Genomic DNA, 18839 nt, shown 5'->3' with positions numbered 1-18839 from the left:
GGGCCATTCAAGAACAGTCACAGAGTTGTTGTGAAGCCACTCCTTCGTTATTTTTGCTTAGGGTCATTGTCTTGTTGGAAGGTAAACCTTCGGCCCAGTCTGAGGTCCTTAGCACTCTGGAGAAGGTTTTTGTCCAGGATATCCCTGTACTTGGCCACATTCATCTTTCCCTCGATTGCAACCAGTCGTCCTGTCCCTGCAGCTGAAAAACACCCCACAGCATGATGCTGCCACCGCCATGCTTCACTGTGGGAACTGTATTGGACAAGTGATGAGCAGTGCCTGGATGTCTCCACACATACCGCTTAGAATTAAGGCCAAAAAGTTCTATCTTGGAGTTTGCTAAAAGACATCTGAAGGACTCTTGAGATGGTGAGAAATAAGATTCTCTGGTCTGATGAGACCAAGATCTAGGTAATCCATATGTAATCATGAAAAAATTCCATCACCATTTTCAACCTCCCTAAGTGCGAAAATATAATTTTAAAATAAAGATTGATTATAAAGAGAGATAAATGATTGTGTATTGATAATAAAAATTAGTCATGATGAGAAACAAAGACATATGATATTTGAGAAATACTGCGCAAATGGAAGTGGTTCTAATGACCTTTTTCTCTATCTCAGTATACGAGAAAGTCGAGGAGAGCATACTCCCAATTTTTTGTTGTTATATTGTTATATTTATTTATTATTATATTTGAGTGTACACGTTTTGTAAACAAAATAAAACTCAGTAGTAAAATAAATAGAATTTACATATATTTACCTAATATATAATGAAATTAACAACAGGTACACTAGAGGGGCAACAATGAGATGACTCCCAAAACAGGAATGGTTTAACAGGTGGAGGCCACTGACAATTTTCCCTCCTCATCTTTTCTGACTGCTTTTTCACTAGTTTTGCATTTGGCTATGGTCAGTGTCACTACTGGCAGCATGAGGCAATACAGTACCTGGACCTTACAGAGGTTGCACAGGTAGTACAAATTCTCCAGGATGGCACATCAATACGTGCTATTGCCAAAAAGATTGCTGTATCTCTCAGCACAGTCTCAAGGGCATGGTGGAGATTCCAGGAGACAGGCAGTTACTTTAGGAGAGCCGGACAGGGCCATAGAAGGTCCTTAACCCATCAGCAGGACCAGTATCTACTCCTTTGGGCAAGGAAGAATAGGATGAACACTGTCAGAGCCCTACAAAATGACCCCCCACCAGACCACTGGTGTGAATGTCTCTGACCAAACAATCAGAAACAGACTTCATGAGGGTGGCTTGAGAGCCCGATGTCCTCTGGTGGGCCATGTGCTCACAGCCCGGCACCATGGAGCTTGACTGGCATTTGCCATAGAACACCAGATTGGCAGGTCCACCACTGGCGCCCTGTGTTTTCCACAGATGTGAACAGGTTCACCTTGAGCACATGTGACAGACGTGAAAGGGTCTGGAGAAGCAGTGGAGAATGTTATGCTGCCTGTAACATCATTCAGCATGACCGGTTTGGTGGTGGGTCAGTGATGGTCTGGGGAGGCATATCCACGGAGGGATGCACAGACCTCAATAGGCTAGACATCAGCACCTTGACTGCCATTAGGTATCGAGACGAAATCCTTGGACCCATTGTCAGACCCTATGCTGCTGCAGTGGGTCCTGGGTTCCTCTTGGTGCACAACATAGTCCAGCCTCATATGGGGAGAGCATGCAGGTTGTTCCTGGAGGATGGAAGAATTGATACCATTGACTCACCCCCACACTCGCATGATCTATATCCAATACAACACTTCTGGGACATTATGTTTCGGTCCAACCAACTCCGCCAGATTGCACCTCAGACTGTCTAGGAGCTCAGTGATGCCCTGGACCAGATCTGGTAGGAGATCCCCCAGGACACAATCCAACGTCTCATTAAGAACATGCAGCAACGTTGTCAGGCATGCATACAAGCACATGGGGGCCATACAAACTACTGAGTATGATTTTGAGTTGCTGCAACCAAATTTCGGCAAAATGGACTAGCCTGCCGTATCATTTTTTCATTTTGATTTTCAGGGTGTCTTTGAATTCAGCCGTTTGCAGGTGGATAATTTTCATTTCCATCAACTGATGTGTCTTCCTTTCATTCCTAACACATTACCCAGTCCATATCAGTATAGATATCCAGCATGTTTTTTTGCTTCTGAGATCTGATGTGTTTTCAAAGTGTTCCTTTAATTTTTTTGAGCACTGTATATTTAGCTTGGGCATTTATTTACAACAGTAAGATTATTAGTCATCATACATGCTACTAAATAAACTTTGGCTACTAGACATAGGTCACCTGTCCCTCTATCATTCCAGTTATCATAATTATTTTAAAAGGCTATATGCTACTATGTTACTGGTAGTATATATGAATACTGCACCATATACTACAGTAATACTTTTTACTTCCTGATCACTTGTTATCATTTCTCGCTTTCTCTTCCTTTGCACTTTTACAAACTTAGGCTCTCTCAGTTGAATCCTCACCAGTAATCATGAAGGCCCCTTTTCAACATTCACACTGATATCAGTCTGAAGAGACCACCTTTTGCGATTGCAACCATTTAATTCCATGTAGTTGGTTACATGCGGCTACTGATGGAAACAGAGAACGAAACAGTTAAAGGTGGCCAAAATTGTCAGATCAAACACAATAGCTTTATTGAGTACTACCACTGATTCTTAGTTTTTTTCTTTTCAAAGTGTTTTGTCTATACACGAGTTTGTGGTTTTTTGTTTTTTTTTGTAAAGACGAAACAGGGACTCGGGGAAAGTACTACTATAAACAGAAGAGATTTCAAGTATGGCTGCATTTTATTTAAAATGATAAAAACACAGCAAATGCAGATTAAGTCTAATAAATGGCAAAGGCAGCAGCAAGTCTAGTATGATTTAACACCTTCTGATACATGTTGCTAATTTTCAACTAATTTTAGCATTGTCTAATGCTGCTGACATGAAGAGAAAAGATCACAGATATCTTGCCACCAATTAAATAAAGTATAGAATGAGTGTTATAGTATAATGAATAGTCATGAAAACAAAATGTATTTTTACTTCTGACTAGCCTTTTAAACAGTATTATCACTAATATTCTGAGCTCGCTTCACTATTCTCTGTAGTGTTTTGCAGTACTGAGCTGAATCATGTGACATACTACGATGCAATGCAGCCAGTGAGGTTAGATTCCACAATGCACCTAGCTGTTGATAAGCATAGTTGGAGAAATCCAGACTTCCCTTTTAAGGCAGTTATTTTACTACAGCAAAAAATGCAAAATGAGGAAATAAATCCTAGAAGTCACAACATTGTACTGAAAATTTCTATAGACTGGCCTATACCTTGTCTTTATAACCATACATTAACTATGTTTAACTTCAAGGCATTAAGCTATTTTGTCTGGGGGAAAAAAAGTTGTTGCCCATGTATTTTGCCAAACCAGAAATCAACATGAGAACTTCAACTTCGTCATCCCTGTCGTCTAAACAAAAAAAAAAAAAAAAAAAAATGTGTCTGTATAGCTAATTGTCATCCCTGTCGTCTAAACAAACAAAAAAAAAATTATGTGTCTATATAGCTAACGCTTTATTCTAAATACTTTTAGTTTACAATTTCTTGCGCTAATATATGCACTAAAACTACCCACACACTTCATTACAACCATATAAGCTCAGCTGAAGCTGCATGTCATTGAGGATGCAGAGATGCACTGTGGGAATTGTAGACTTGGCACAAATCCTTGATAAACAGCACCACAACTACAGATTAAAGAAAGTATCGCCCATCTAATCCAAAAGAAATACTGGAATTGTTATATTTATGATTGTATTTCAACCTATTTAATTAAAGTCAACTGGATCTCATAAACCCTTCTAACTCCCAGAGATTCCAACTATCTCTATCCAGTTTAGACCATTTGGACAAAAAAATCCAAATTTATCTAAAACAACAAGGTTGAGGTGAGGAGAATTAACAGAAACTAGTGGATGACTCCTCATTACTGAAAAACAGACCAGTACAAAAACAAACATATACCTGTACATTTTTCCTTCTCTCATATAAGGATGCAATTCTTTTTCAAATGGCATATTCAAAAGCAGCAAAGTGCACCACTTCCCATCAGATAATACACAAAATCTGGAATCACAGAAGTTGGTTCTTATTTTATACAGACCCCAACCCCCAAAAAAAGAATGGGTATTCACTTCTTAGTTTAATAGAACATGGAACTCATGAATGATTGACTATTGATTTACCTTATTTTAATACCCTACCATCCACTACTAACTAATTAAATAACTTAAAGGTGATCCCTTCAGCTGCTTTGAATAGTTTTAAAGAAAGTGCGAATAAAAAAAGAGAAAAATGCTACATACACAATAATTATATCAACTAGAACACAATAGAGGACCACGACTTTTGTGCATGATCAAGTTACCCCCCAAATAGCTAACTACACAATAAAACAACTGAACATCAATAATATTCCAAAAACTAATCCATCAACATAGCATTTAATCCAAACATGTTATGAAAGCACTTCACTTCTTCAGTCCTAACAATGGATAGCTCAAGTCTACCTCAGAAGAGCAGTGGTAACTTACAACAGCATATTATGTAATACAAAAGCTTTTTTTATCTAGACAGATAAAATAATTCACCTTTATGGTTCAGGTACTTCGCTTCTTATTTATACAAATCTAAGCAAGCAGTGAAACAAGATTTCCTCTCTCTAAACACAAGCTGAATTTTAATGAACATATTTTTTCTGGAAAGCTGCCATTTATATTGTTTTGTGGATCTGATCCTGTAATTTTTAATGCAAGACAAGTTTAGTTGGCTGGACTATAATTTTGTGGGTAAGCAGAATATTTTTAGTAACTTTCTGGGATCTCACTGTGCTATGAACTTTACACAGTGAGTAAACTCCACTGACAAGCCTCACCTCAGCTCCCTTCTTACTGGACTTGCGCTTGAATGATGTTCGCTTCTTTTTCTTGCTTGATTTCAGGGAAGTCTATAAGCAGAAAACATAATGAAAAAGTAACTAAAAGTAAAAAAAAAATCAGTTATCACTCATTAATCCATTCTATAGGGTATGCAAGAAGGACACAAAGAAATCTAAGAGCTGATATGTCTTACCTGGGGCCGCCTAACCCTGATAATCCAGGTAGGTGGGACTATGACAGCTGCATGGGCTCCCAATGAGCAAGGCTCCTCAATCTGCTGTAGCATGAAGCAGCTCACCTTGTTATGATACTGAATAAATAAAGAACATATTTCTGTTGCTTAATCAGATAATAAATGTGGAAATAAATTATATGTGGACTGAATAAAAGGAACTGAATAGCAATGTAACAAAGACCAGACAGGACATCACAAATTATGAGCTGCAGTGAAGAGGAACTTAGTAGTGCACTACTAAAATATCACAGACAAAATATGCGTGAATGCAGTCTAGTATAAGTGGCTGAAGACAAAAACGGCATTGGAGGGATCACATAAACATGGTGCACACTGGAGGTGGTCAGAACTGGTTGGTAGATGAAGTCTGACAGGTCCCTTGTAGATTCATGTTGGTAAGATACCTGTGGAAGAATACAGATATGACCTGGGTATGTTGAATTTGTGACAGTTCAGTCACTCACCGCCTGCTTACACCAGGAGCAGCTGATGGCTACAATCTCCTTGCTGTGAAAAGCAAACTTCTGTTGAAATCCCTGCCAGAGAAGTCAGAAAGTGCAGGATTAGAAAAGGTCAAATTAAAAACATCTAATCATGCTAATAAAATGACAGTTTAGAAGGTATCTCACCTTACCACATTGCCTACACTTGCCATCTTGCCTTCTCCGGTGAACCCAGTGATGGCGAACAAAGGCTGGCTGTGGAAAATGAAGAGAATAATAAAATCTTGGTTTAACTAGGTATCATGGGTGACAACTTCCTTAATAAACACTCAGTGGAATGCTGATGGGGAAGTATGAGAGTGAAAAACAGGGTGTTTCTGAATAACATGCTAGACAATAACAAGAAGTTTGGTCTTAAATTTCCTTACCTCTCGCACATTACGGGACCCTGATTCCCTGAAAGATGGCTTGCACCGGAAACAAATCTACATGGTAAAAAGAATAACTGATTGGCTAGATAAAAAAGGGTGCAGAGGCAAAAAAGGAGAAAATGTGTGATGTCACGATATAAAAAAAATAAATAAATCATTAGATCTCATAAACCCTTCTACCTCCCAGAGATTCCAAATTAAGATTAGATCCCATCACACAAAAAACCAGGCAAGTCAGTTTCTAAAGTGAAATATAAAGGTCCTAATAAATTGGCACCCACATTATCCCGGATCCCTGACTGTCAAAACAGCTGTGCCAGGTTGAAAACACCTTCTATTATTTCCATGCCATTACTGGTCAGGGCTACTGAGGACATTTCAAAAGATCAGAATAACTCTTTTTATTTGTATGAACTGAAAATTAAACATTGGAGAAAAGTCACTGGAAGTCAGAAAACCCAGCAGTCAATCAAAAGACAGAAAAAGGCCGATTAAAATGGGAACAAAATTCTCACTGGACACCCTGGCAGGGTCGTGGGATCATACAGTCGCTGATCATCTGCTTCTCCCAGCTGAGGAATGGAGTGGAGATAGTGGTGAGCAACAATCCACTTGACAATCATGAGGCTCCCAACACCAAAAAAACAATCTTTTAACTACTCAGGTTTTAGACTACAGGGTAAATAGATGCACAGAAACCTTGCTTAGTCTTGTTTTGTCTTCAAGCATGTGAAGGAAATGCTATAAAGTGCCCCGTTCATTAAGCAAGTCTATTGCTGACATAAATGATAATAAATAACTGTTAATACTGGCAACCTTCAAAGTTTTACTTCATAGTTTTACATGACATATCCATTTAAATACTAACCTTTTCCAACTGCTCTATGCACAGGGTGTGTACAACAATCTTGCAGGCTGCACATTTCTTCCGAGGGACGGATTTTTGCTGGGGAAAAAAAGAAACCAAGAAATTCTTCCTCAGTGTTGTTGTCATGTTATAACTGTCAGGAATGACCCCAAGATTATATATAGAATTTTATCTGAACTAAATGATTCAGAGCTGAATACATTTTGTCAAGCAGCCACTAGAGGATGCTCACAGTCCATCAATGCTGTGACCATCAGCTTTTAAAATGCAATATATAATATTAATAAATAAATACAGAGCTAGGCTCTTAAGGTTGCAGAAATAATAACGGCCACTTTCGACTAAATTGTAAGTATCCATCTGGTAGAAGAAAGTCTAAAAGCTCTGTAGAGGCAACAAAAATTAAAAAATAAGAAGCAAGGCATAGAACTGGAACAGAAAACCTTCTAAAGTCCACAACTATAAATACACAATGGATAAAAAAGGCAGAACAGAACACAGTTATAGAATGGGGCTGTGTGTTAACAGAACAATGGGAGCAAAATACTTGTTTAACAAATATTCAATTAAAATTCCCATCTAGATGATCACCAGTTTACAGCTGATATCTACTTAATGGAGTACTGTACATGAAAATTCTGAGTGTAATATTGATGTTCATCGATACATATCATGTGCCAGATTTTAAATGATAAGATTAATAATATTACATGGCAGCACAAAATTAACAAAAGCAAAAGGCTCTGTGTTTTTTTCTGGTTTTGTGCTTAAAACATTATAGTTAAAACTTCAACTATACCCATTAGTAGCTTTGTTCTAATAATTGTAGCTGCTTTTACAATATGTGAAATTCATTCTATGCATAAATCTTCACTAAATATTCTGTTTTAAAATTTCTGTTAAGGGAAATGTTTGAAAAATGTAAAAGTCTCAAAATATTTTAACATCATCCATATTTTTTCCAGTGCAACTAGTACTAGGGTGTTGTACCATGTTAGCCATTATGAATGTAGTGAGAAGTCAAGTAAAGTGATACCTTTTATTGGCTAACTAAAAAAAGATTACAATATGCAAGCTTTCAAGGCAAATCAGGCCCCTTCTTTATGCATCTGCATCTTGCCTGAAGAAGGGGCCTGATTTGTCTTGAAAGCTTACATACTATAATCTTTTTTAGTTAGCCAATAAAAGGTGTCATTTTACTTGACTTCTCACTCCAGTGCAACTATAAATGTAGACTGGCCAGATGTACAACATGTAGATATAGAGCTAGATTATACAGGGTGACCTCTAAATTCACATTTAAAACTGGTTATTTTTAATCATATTTAGGATGGTGGAACTCCGCGTAGTAATATGCATACTTTGGTACTGGGCTGACATATTGCACCTGCAGGAATACCTGGCAACTAAAATGTTTTACTGTCATTGAATGGTAATGCATATGTAAAGTGGCAAAATATACTTAATCATGAAAATGTTAATGGCAACAATATACTGTACTGATTAAGCAATTCCTTAAAACCAGTTTTATCTGTGATCTTATTAATAAGTGGTACTTAAATTTTGTTACTATACCTCTAAATACACTTTTGCAGTTTATAAACAATAAAAAGTCAAGCAAATTGACACTTTTTATTGGCTAACTGAACAGACAGTTATGCAGGATTTTGAGGCAGCTCAGGCTCCTTCTTCAGGTAGGTTGTAATACAGAACCTGGAGTTTCATGTGTTTATATAGACACTAGGACAGAGACAGCATTGGCAAACCTTTAAGTGGTTCAACTTCAATGTAAAAACTTAACATACCTCTCAAGCCTAAGATTCATTTAGCAAGAGAAAACAATGTACTGTATAATCAAGATAAAGTCTTTTGAAATTTCTGATGAGTTTTCCATAAAATGTGGTCCTGTAATCAAATTGTCTGGGTCAGTCAAAGAGATGTAAATAATTCTCATGTCTAGTCATAAAACTCTTTTCTGTTTAAACCATGTTGTAATGTATTAAATTTTAGCATCACTTTAATTTCCCATTCCTTCTTCTCTTACAGTGTCTTAAAGTTGCCTATAAGCACTGTGATTTTAAAATCCTTCTCATAGTGTCCAATGCTGCTGAAGCGAGCTCCTACAGGAACATCCCTATTACATGTGAAATGTGGAACTTTTGTAAATTCATTCTTTGGTGGAGTGTTTGTCCAGTTTCATCCACATAGAGTGCAGTGTTTGTTGGGACATTTCATACACAAATTTAGACAGGTCACATTAGATGATGGCTAAGTAAGGCGTCGTGTCCCTTCCTTGTTAAAAATAGTCTAAGTAACATCCCACCCACATTATCTGTCATTATCTTTGTGTAGAAATTCATAAGTTACACTCCACTGTCTAACAAAACACTTTGTTCACCTTGCAAAACTTCCTTTAATATTGACAATTAGGATCTCTTAAGAAAGATGCTTTTGGATATTTTAAAAATGAGAATTATAAAATGTACTTATCTTAACATACTTAGAAAAAAAGAGATATCCACATTAGATTATTTTAAACATTAACGAAAAAGCAGCAGGACGATCAAAATCTCCATATAAATTGCCACTTCATCACTGTAGCTTTTATTTAGCATAAGTTTGTTTAAAGTTACAACATGAGTTTAATTATTTATTCTCTTTAGGTTACCCTTCACAACTTAACCTTTTGTATTTTGTGAGTTGATAGATGCAAAAGCAGTTTTTAGACAACTGACAGGAGACGAGAAAACAGTGTGTATATTTTGACTCCTTGAAAACATGGTTTGACACATTTCTTTTGTAATCTCTCTGCTAGTTTAATACATCATTTTAAAGGGTGGTTAGAGGGTGTGAAGTATTTTATGTAGTGATTAAAGATAAAAGAGATTTCTTTAAAGGGGACAAACCACAAACATATAATCTATGAAAGCATTTCTTATTCTGGAAATGCATTCTTCACTGAGACTAACAGAAGTACATGAAAGACGTTCGTTACACATGCAGTTTATTTTGAGGGGTGCTAGGTGGGCTCATGTTATAGTTATTTTAGGCATTAGGTATTCCTTGTATACTTTACCATTCAAGTTTGTAGCATAGCCTTATAATCTCAGAAATCCATATGGATATTACGGTTTTTCATAGTCAATAAGGTGACAAAATTGCAAAAATAGCCACACTTGTTTGGATGTATTGAATGTTTTCATTCAGTGGATACGGCATGAAATAGCAGATAACAGAACAGAAAAATAGTAGTTTGTGACAGGTGAAAATCTGTCACAACTTGGAGGTAGAATATTTTGAGTATATTCTGTACACAGTCTTGTCTTCGCAGATTTGTATACAGAGAATTTGCTACTAAGGAATATATTTCATGTTCTTTATTTTACAGTCATCTGGAACACTGTCTTGAATATGAGGAGTGGATTTTCTTAAAATCATCAAGATTGACCGCTGGATAAGATGTATACTGAATGCTATTCTTGTATATCTTATCTGCTCACAAGTTTCCCTTTTAAAAGATTACTATAAACATTCTCCCTTGACAGTTTAGATGGACTGATGGAATTATAGAAGTAGATGAAAACTGAGCTATAGGAGGCTATGGAAGGTAGGGCGAGAAGGGTTATAGAACCAGAGTGCTGGTAACATAAGCATTTTCTTCCCCTCCATATCCCTCTGAGTGTCTACTATTGGGAAAACAAGACATGAGGTGCTTCTTCATATAATCAATAAAAGTCCTGTTGTGTTGCTCAGAGTCATAGTATTTATATGTAGCTAGCTGTGTAATAATACACTTTTCTTCTGAACGTGTATTATTCATTAGACCCCTACAGAAACTAAAAATGGTGGGTGATGCTCACTATTCTTATGTTTTTGTGCATGTATTAAAAATAATCTATGAAAGTCTCATTCTGTATCTTCAATTCAAACATTTCAGCAACCTTCTATCTTTCAAGAGTTGCCTAGTTTCCTCATTGCAAACACGTCATGGTAAACATGCCTGCCCTAATCATCTCTATGCCTGAATGCCTGCAAAGACTCCCCAGCTCAACTAGGGCTGCAACAGTTAATCATCAGAATAGATAATAATTGATTACTAAAAAAACTGCCAACAATCACTTTCATTGATTAGTTGATTACATCCTTAGGCTGAGTATGTTGTGCAGTGCTATTGTGTCATTCCTTCATTCAGTTGTTAACGCATCTCAAACAATGGTAGATTAAGAAAGTGAAAGAAAAGATGGTGCAACCTAAGACTTCCAGACTTTCCGAACACTTTGCTCTGCACATAAAAAAAAGATTGTCAGTTGCACAATGTGTAGATCTGACCTCATATGGTACCAGAACACAATGGTGATGCACAAACATTTGAACAGGAAACATACCATTACAGGCTCTGTGGAGGAGGAAGAGTTGCCATCACCTTAGTAAGTTTAATGTTACTTCAGCATTATATGATACAGATACCTGGACACAGTGTTTGCTAGACTAGGCATAATGACATGACCTTTAGTTTGAAGTGAGGAATACTTTGAGTCGTAGTTCAGCCCTCTACAATGTGAATAAAATATTTTATGATAGGCGACTAAACATAAGTAATTAGCCACTATCTAGTAAACATTCAGATTTTCACTTGCTATATTTGAGTGTTTGTTTTTTTTTTTAGTCAAGATGGTACAATAGACACTTCTGTGGTGGTCAGATACTTTCATGATGCTTTGCCAGTAAAATGTTGCTTGCACAGAAAAGTAAAAAATAAATTTTAACTTAAACTATGCGTGGAGTTTGCACGTTCTCCCCGTGTCTGCGTGGGTTTCCTCCCACAGTCCAAATACATGCAGGTTAGGTGCATTGGCGATTCTAAATTGGCCCCAGTGTGTGCTTGGTGTGTGGGTGTGTTTGTGTGTGTCATGTGGTGGGTTGGCACCCTGCCCGGGATTGGTCCCTGCCTTGTGCCCTGTGTCGGCTGATTGGCTCCAGCAGACCCCCGTGACCCTGTGTTCGGATTTAGCGGGTTGGATAATGGATGGATAGATGGTGTTGGTTTAATGTGATTTTAAGTGCATAAACCCTTTTTCAAGTTTATTTTACTTTATTGAAAACTTTTTTGTTTTTAAGGGAATTGTGTGTGCGTGTGTTCATTGCGCAACCAGAACCAGAAGTGCTATCAAGTTATTTTTATTTTTACAATTTACTTTCATTTTATTATATTCAAGTTTTATAAAACCTAATATTTCATTTAAAATATCTACAAGTAGTTCATTTTTTAAAAATACTTTTCTGAAAATGTTATACAAACCTGTTTTTTGGTGAAAAGTTCCACTTCATACACTTTTAGCATTTAATTTAAAATGAAAATAATAAATCTTTAATTTTTTTTACAATCCAACTAATTCATTAATCTACAAAATAATTGTCAGACTAATAGATTATCAAAATAATTGTTAGTTACAGCCTTAAACTCAACACAAACAAAACTGATTAATTTCTCGTGGGATTACCTATAGAACCCAAAAAGCCACATTTTATGCAAGATTGACTCAGTGACTTTAATGGCTAGACTTGGAGTCACTTTTGAACTTTGTTCAGCCCTTGATTAACACATCTCTGTTGCAGTCAGAATGTCACGCTATCATCAATGAAAAATGATCAGAGTCAGAACATACCTATTTAGTTTTGGTGCAGAAATACTTTGACTGTCTTTATCACATCTTGATTTAATTATTAACTGGTGGGAAATATCAGCAAATTACAACAGTATTACAGTACTGATGCCACAGTGCTAACTCTGACTAAATGTTCCAAATGTATAATCCTCAGTTGCCTCCATTTAGTCAATGCCTTAATGTGGTAGAGTGGTTTCCATGATCAACAATTCCCAAGTCAGGAGTCGTGTATTCCTGGTAGGGCCACCCATGGCAGTAAGGTAGAGGTAAGATCTTGACTAAGACTGACCCACAAAGACTCCATTCAAAGTGATACAACTTCCTGCCGTACCTCATCTTCTTGCACTCGGCTTGCCACATTGATTCCCAACAGGAAGTGAAGCAGTGTAATTGAGGACTGCACACCCTCACTACCACCAATATTAACAGCTCCTCTGCACAGGATCTTCCCTTTATCTATCTTCCATATCCGAACACCTCAGTTAAGAGCCCTCACAGCCTTAAAGCTCCAACGTTGCAAGGCGGACATCTGTGCCCTCAGTGAGACTCATCTTGCTGATGAAGGATCCATCACTAAAATCACAGACAGATGTACATTCTTCTGAAAAGGCTGACCAAAGTCAGAGATGTGGATCCACAGAATCGGCCTCGCTGTCAAGAACAAACTCCTTCCGAAAAGAGTTATCAGAGTCATCTGATGGTGTCAGCTTGCACTTAATGACCCTGTATGTTCCACTAGAGAAAGGTTCCCATGTGACAATCATCAGTGCATATGCTCCTAGGCTGGATTCAACAGATGAAGAAAAGGACAACTGTGGTGTAGCGGGTCCACAGCTCATGGCAAAAGGCCACTTTTTAAAATAAATAATCGCTGCACTCACAGCTTAGCGAGGGGTCATGGTGTGTGTGTGGCCGAGCGGTTCCCGGGGAATTCGTGATGCAGGCAGTTCTCACTTAAGTGCACAGGTGAGGAGTCGTCTGCATTTGTGACTGTTCCCGGGAGCTGCTGATTGCCACAGCTGATCCACATCCCCATGATAAATAGAAGCGCGAGGCGGCTAGCAGGGGAAGATGAGGAAAAAAGAAAGAAAGAAAAGATGGAGGACAGAGGTTAAGGTGGCAGAAGAAGAAGGCAGGAAGCGGTGAGAGGATAGCCGGTGCAAACAAACGAGCAAGCGCAGGTTTGGCTAACACCTAGGGCAGTTGGTAGTGGTCCCTCCCGCTGAGCATTGTGAGGAGCAGAAGTGACCAGAAGAAGGATGGCTCGCCGCAGAAGACAGAGGGAGTCGGGAGGCTTGGGAGGTTGGATTCCACAGCGTGAGTGTCCTAGCTATTGGGGGAACCCAAGTCTCGGTCTGGAGAGTGCTGAGCCAAAGCCAGGGATCGGGAAGCCCCCAGATCAGAAGGTGGAGTGAAGGTCAGCTGCAGGTAGGGTGGCTCTCCTGGTGCATAGCCTGGATGGGAGAAGCAGGGGAGTCACCAGTAGAAAGGCACCATCTGATTTTAAAAGGACAGCTTCCAGCCATTGTTTTAACCTCGGTTTTTAAAAGATTTATTTATTGGTTTTTTTTAACCTCCACTTTACAACTGTTTTATTGCATTATTTATTTAAATATCTATGAAGCACTGCACTATTTATTTGGACACTTTGTTTTTATTTGTTGGTTTTTAAATAAAAGCACTTTGCACTTTTTGTACCATCCCCTTGCTTCATTGTTGTGCCTCACTACCTAGCTCATCGGTGACATTACCAACGATGTCAGGTTCAAGGGCTCCCAAAAGCAAGATGGGAGCATGGAGTGAACCCGCATCATCAAAACAACTTCTATGCTCTCCTTGACAAAGCAGTGAAGAATGTTCCTGCTTCAGAAAAGATTGACATACTTGGAGACTTCTGGAATGATGTGATCAGGAAACATGGAACTGGAAACATGAATGCTAATTGGCTCCAACTTTTATCCTTCTGTGCGGAGCAACAACTGTCTTTTACGGACACAATATTTTAGCTCCCCAACAAACATAAGACAACATGGATGCATCCTTGATCAAAGAACTGGCACATCTTGGACTATATGATTATCCGTCAGTGTGATCTACAGGATGTCCTGATCACACGAGCAATGCAAGGAGCAGAATGCTGGACAGACTATAGACTTGCCCTGTTCATCCTCTGTACTGTATTTAGATCACCTACTAGAAGACAATCCTCCAAGCCATGCTTCAATGTTGCATCCCTTGCAACCAGTGACATTAGAAACGCATTGATAAGTCATCTTCACACTCAGCTTGAACACATCCAGGTCCAAACTACAGATGGTGACATCATGACTACCAATCCTGAAGTCGAACTATGGATCTTGCTGCTCACAGCCCTGGAGTCCTCCTCCAAGAAAGCCCTTGGATTCTACAAGAGGAAGAATCCAGACAGGTTCAAGGAGGCCACAGACAAGATTCTCCCCTTCCTGAAGGTCAATAATGCAGCATTCTAAGCTCCTCTTGCGAATCCATCATCAGTATCCCTCTTGTGGCAGTGGCAAAAAACTAGATTTATTACACAATGCAGGCTCCATGAAATCCAGAACAACCGGTGGATCAAAAAGGCCAATAAAATCAGGTGAAATAGATGAAAAGAAGACTTATGAGTTCTACAATGTCATCAAAGGTTTTTATGGTTCTTTTCAACAAGAGAAGAGAATGGCAAGACATCACCATCAAAATCAACTCATGGCACCTGGGGGGCAATTACCTTGCCCATCGTGTCCCTATGTCTGCCTTTCCCTGTTCTACTAACACTGTACACACAGGAGGGCGAGTGATGGAGATGGACAAATGGATGGACAGTGTTACTTTTAAATAGACAGAGAGCCATCCTCTTCCTGTTTGAAGGCAAATCATTTTCAAAACACGGCTATTGATTTGCAGTAAAAAAAACTGCTCCTAAACATCACAATTCTCATCCATGCTGTTTATACCATTAAAATCTGTGAGTAAAATGTGACATTATGACACCAGCAGCTTTCATTTTCAAAGCCCCTTTACAGACTGCTTGACAAACACTTATTCAGCACTGTTGCTGCTTTCTATAAAACTCTTTTTATGCTATATTTTTTCACATTCAGTTTAAATGTTAAGATTATTATATTTGGTAGATACATTTTAATAGTCCCTCCTTTTCACTGTGAAATTTCCCTAGTACTAAAATATCGTCTACCATTTTCCATGTATCCCTTTTTTTGGCATGGCAAACTGGTTAAAGATTCATAAGATGTTCTACAAGGTCAACAGTTTGTTTCATTAATGGTTGCAATGTCATTCTGTCCTTGACCAACAAATCTGATTCTGTTAAAAAAGCCAAATGAACAGAAGGGTGAGACAAAACTCTTTTTAAAAAATGACGGCAACTTGTTTAACAATTCAAATTTTATAATGAAGTGGCAATTTTAACAAGGCTGCTAAAACATGCCTATGTATACGTAAAGGTAAGGTAAAAAAAACAATAATAAAGACAGCAACAAAAATATCTAACATGAACAACAAAATAAGGATGTCACAGAAACAACTTGAATGTGAAAGCACTATTTCTAAAATAGTTATTTCTACTACTTATTAAAAAGGCTTACTGACTGACAACAAAGATTAAAATGGCAGAGCAAAAAAAAAATATCTCGTTTTAATTGCTCTGTTCACATTAACTGAGACTGAGGCTCAGAACTGATTAACAAAAAGAGACTCACATTATTAGCAAATATAATAACAAACACATGATGTTGATGTTGTCACTCAATTGACTTTGTGCCTAACACTACCACTACCATGGAATTCCATGTTACATCATTCAGCCAAACCCTGCTGTACAGACTATGGAATAGACTAAAAGATTCAGAGAAGAACAAGTCACAATTTTCTAACTCATACTTTAACATTCACAATTTTTATAATTATCCAGCTCACCGGACTGAAGAAGACATTTTAGTAGGGATGCTGTTCGATTGAAAAACTTTAGTCTCAATCACACAATTAAAATTTTTAATTAAAACTAACTGCATATTAATTGAAATTTTACATATTTCCTTCATGCATTGGGGTGAAGTGGTGGCTCAGTGGCTAGGGATCTGTGCCGGCAATCAGAATGTTGACAGTTCGAATCCCACAAACACCAGAAGTGACTCTACTCCATTGGACCATTGAGCAAGGTTCTTAACTGCAAATGCTTCATCCTGAGTATGACATTAATCTGTATCCAAAATGTGGGGGTTGGTGGCAGGATTGACACTCCAGCCAAACTCACACTTTTCCAGTGTGGTACTGAGATGTCACCTGCTACGCTCAGGCCCCAATCCAGGTGGTTTGTCATGTGGGGCAACATGCTATGAGCGCAAGCTCCCAACTTCTCTCTCCTCTTCATGCATTCAATACAATAGAAATAGCTCAGTAAATACTATATAATTCAAAGAAGTTTTAATAACCAAATGCCTAGGCATATTAAATTATTCCTGGTAGGTTATTGAAAAAAATTGTGTAGCAGTATCAATTGAATAAACAGTGAACCACTAATCAATAAACAGCTTAAAGTATTTTTAAGTTGAGCCACATCACTGCACCCCAGTCCAAAAATAGGTGGTTCACTGTGTGGTGGATGCGGCAAAGCAACAGTGGGTCTGGGAACACTTTGACCATGGAGATGCAGGAGGAGGTGACAAGAGAGAAGAGATATCTAAGCATCTTTGCTTAAACTGCTCACCCCTCAAACTGAACCCGGATATGTGCCAGAAAATGGATGGATGGTTCTCTTTTTTAATTTAGTGGCTAGACCTCTGATTGGCAACTGATCGGAAAACAGTTCTTAACAACAGCCTGGAAATCCCACTCTCGAAGGGCAATGTCAATCATTTTCCACATTCAATTCTGGAGTAAAAACAGCTCCCATACTTTAAATGTGCAGAAGCCCAGGAAGTGAAAAAGAGCACATATAAGATAAATACTTGTATAGTTATGATGCAGTGTTATACCACTATTATTGTAAATAGACTTGGATTTGTTTGGCTCTGCTTTATTAACACTAGAATTACCAGAGCCTACGAATAAACTCGTAATTCCGTCCCACCTTAAACTGCTTCTTAAATCCCTTCACACCTCTCCGCCAGCGTCCTTTGTTCTCTAAATGTGCTGATAAAAAGAAGCTAGGAGCAGCCGGCTATTCCATCCCCCAACCAATTTAGAACGTGCACGAACTTCTCTCAGCTCATGCCTTGATTGAGTATCTGGGAGTGAAGTGGAGTTTTAGAGTGGAAATAATAGATCGTTGTTTGGAACACACGCATTTCATGTCTGTTCCGTTTCTACAGTAATCTGTGTCAACACATTGTTAAAACAGAAACTTTTTTTATATTCTAGTAGTAGATGACAAAATGTAGGCATAAACTATATAATGTATGAAGCCTGAAGTCCAAATAGCAAAGAAACATTTTCACAAGAATAACACAATTGCACTTTTATTCAAACATATAACTGCAGAAACAAAAAGCCGCCTTAACATGCGACATTGACACCAGTTTACTATAACTGACTCCGTGGTTCAATAGATACAGCCCCGCTTGGGAATCAAGGGTCACGGGTTCGATCCTGCCCCTCCCTTTTGAGAAGTAAACTGTTCTTAGTCTTACTGTTTTAAAAAAAAACATACATTTGATTTCAGTCTGTAACAGCCGGTGCAATTTATGATCTTTGTAAAGGTTAGCTTTTTTTTTTATTCACTTTTCACTCTCTCAGTCGCGCTCAGAATCAATCCATACAACCCCATCTGACACGGCTGTTTTCACTAAAGACGCGCTATAGCTCTGCAGTGTACCACGATGCATACTAACGCCCCCCCGGTTCTGACACACAAACGCTGGCGAAGCTGCCTTCTTCGTATCTCACCGTCACTTGCTTTTCTTTTATTCAGTTTTATTGAGTGTTCCTGCCAGTCCCCGCATGTTGCTGTATGCTTTTTCTTTTGTACCCAGGACATGCAGAGGAAAGAATGGTAAAGACCAGTAACTTCGGCGCTATATGCAATCATCAGACACTCCCCATCTGCCCGTGTCGCTCAAACACAGGAACATATATTGGTGTAAAGTATAACAAAAGTGCACTTTTATTCAAGTGCACTTTTTCCATCGCCTTTTCCTGTAAGAAGCAGTGTACACACTTCTCTCTATGCTGTGGTTTCTATTACACACCT

General features: G+C 38.3%; 1 protein-coding gene across 6 annotated transcripts in view; it reads right to left on the bottom strand.

Moving 5' to 3' along the window:
- dgkza (diacylglycerol kinase, zeta a) overlaps nt 1-18839 on the bottom strand; it is a 226338-nt gene that overhangs the window by 121381 nt on the left and 86118 nt on the right. For 3 of the 6 annotated variants that reach the window (XM_039754753.1, XM_039754788.1, XM_039754771.1), the window contains exons 5-11: nt 6951-7028; nt 6598-6654; nt 6080-6136; nt 5838-5906; nt 5673-5744; nt 5167-5283; nt 4970-5041 (exon numbers count right to left, since the gene is read on the bottom strand). In XM_039754753.1, the coding sequence (XP_039610687.1) occupies nt 4970-5041; nt 5167-5283; nt 5673-5744; nt 5838-5906; nt 6080-6136; nt 6598-6654; nt 6951-7028 (522 nt within the window). The remainder of the gene's footprint in view (nt 1-4969; nt 5042-5166; nt 5284-5672; nt 5745-5837; nt 5907-6079; nt 6137-6597; nt 6655-6950; nt 7029-18839) is intronic. The other 3 variants (XM_039754799.1, XM_039754762.1, XM_039754780.1) reach the window with 1 other exon arrangement.

The sequence above is a fragment of the Polypterus senegalus genome, chromosome 1 (genome assembly GCF_016835505.1).
Source record: "Polypterus senegalus isolate Bchr_013 chromosome 1, ASM1683550v1, whole genome shotgun sequence".
In the NCBI taxonomy this organism is placed as follows: Eukaryota; Metazoa; Chordata; class Cladistia; order Polypteriformes; family Polypteridae; genus Polypterus; species Polypterus senegalus.
This window is presented reverse-complemented; position numbering and strand designations above follow the sequence as displayed.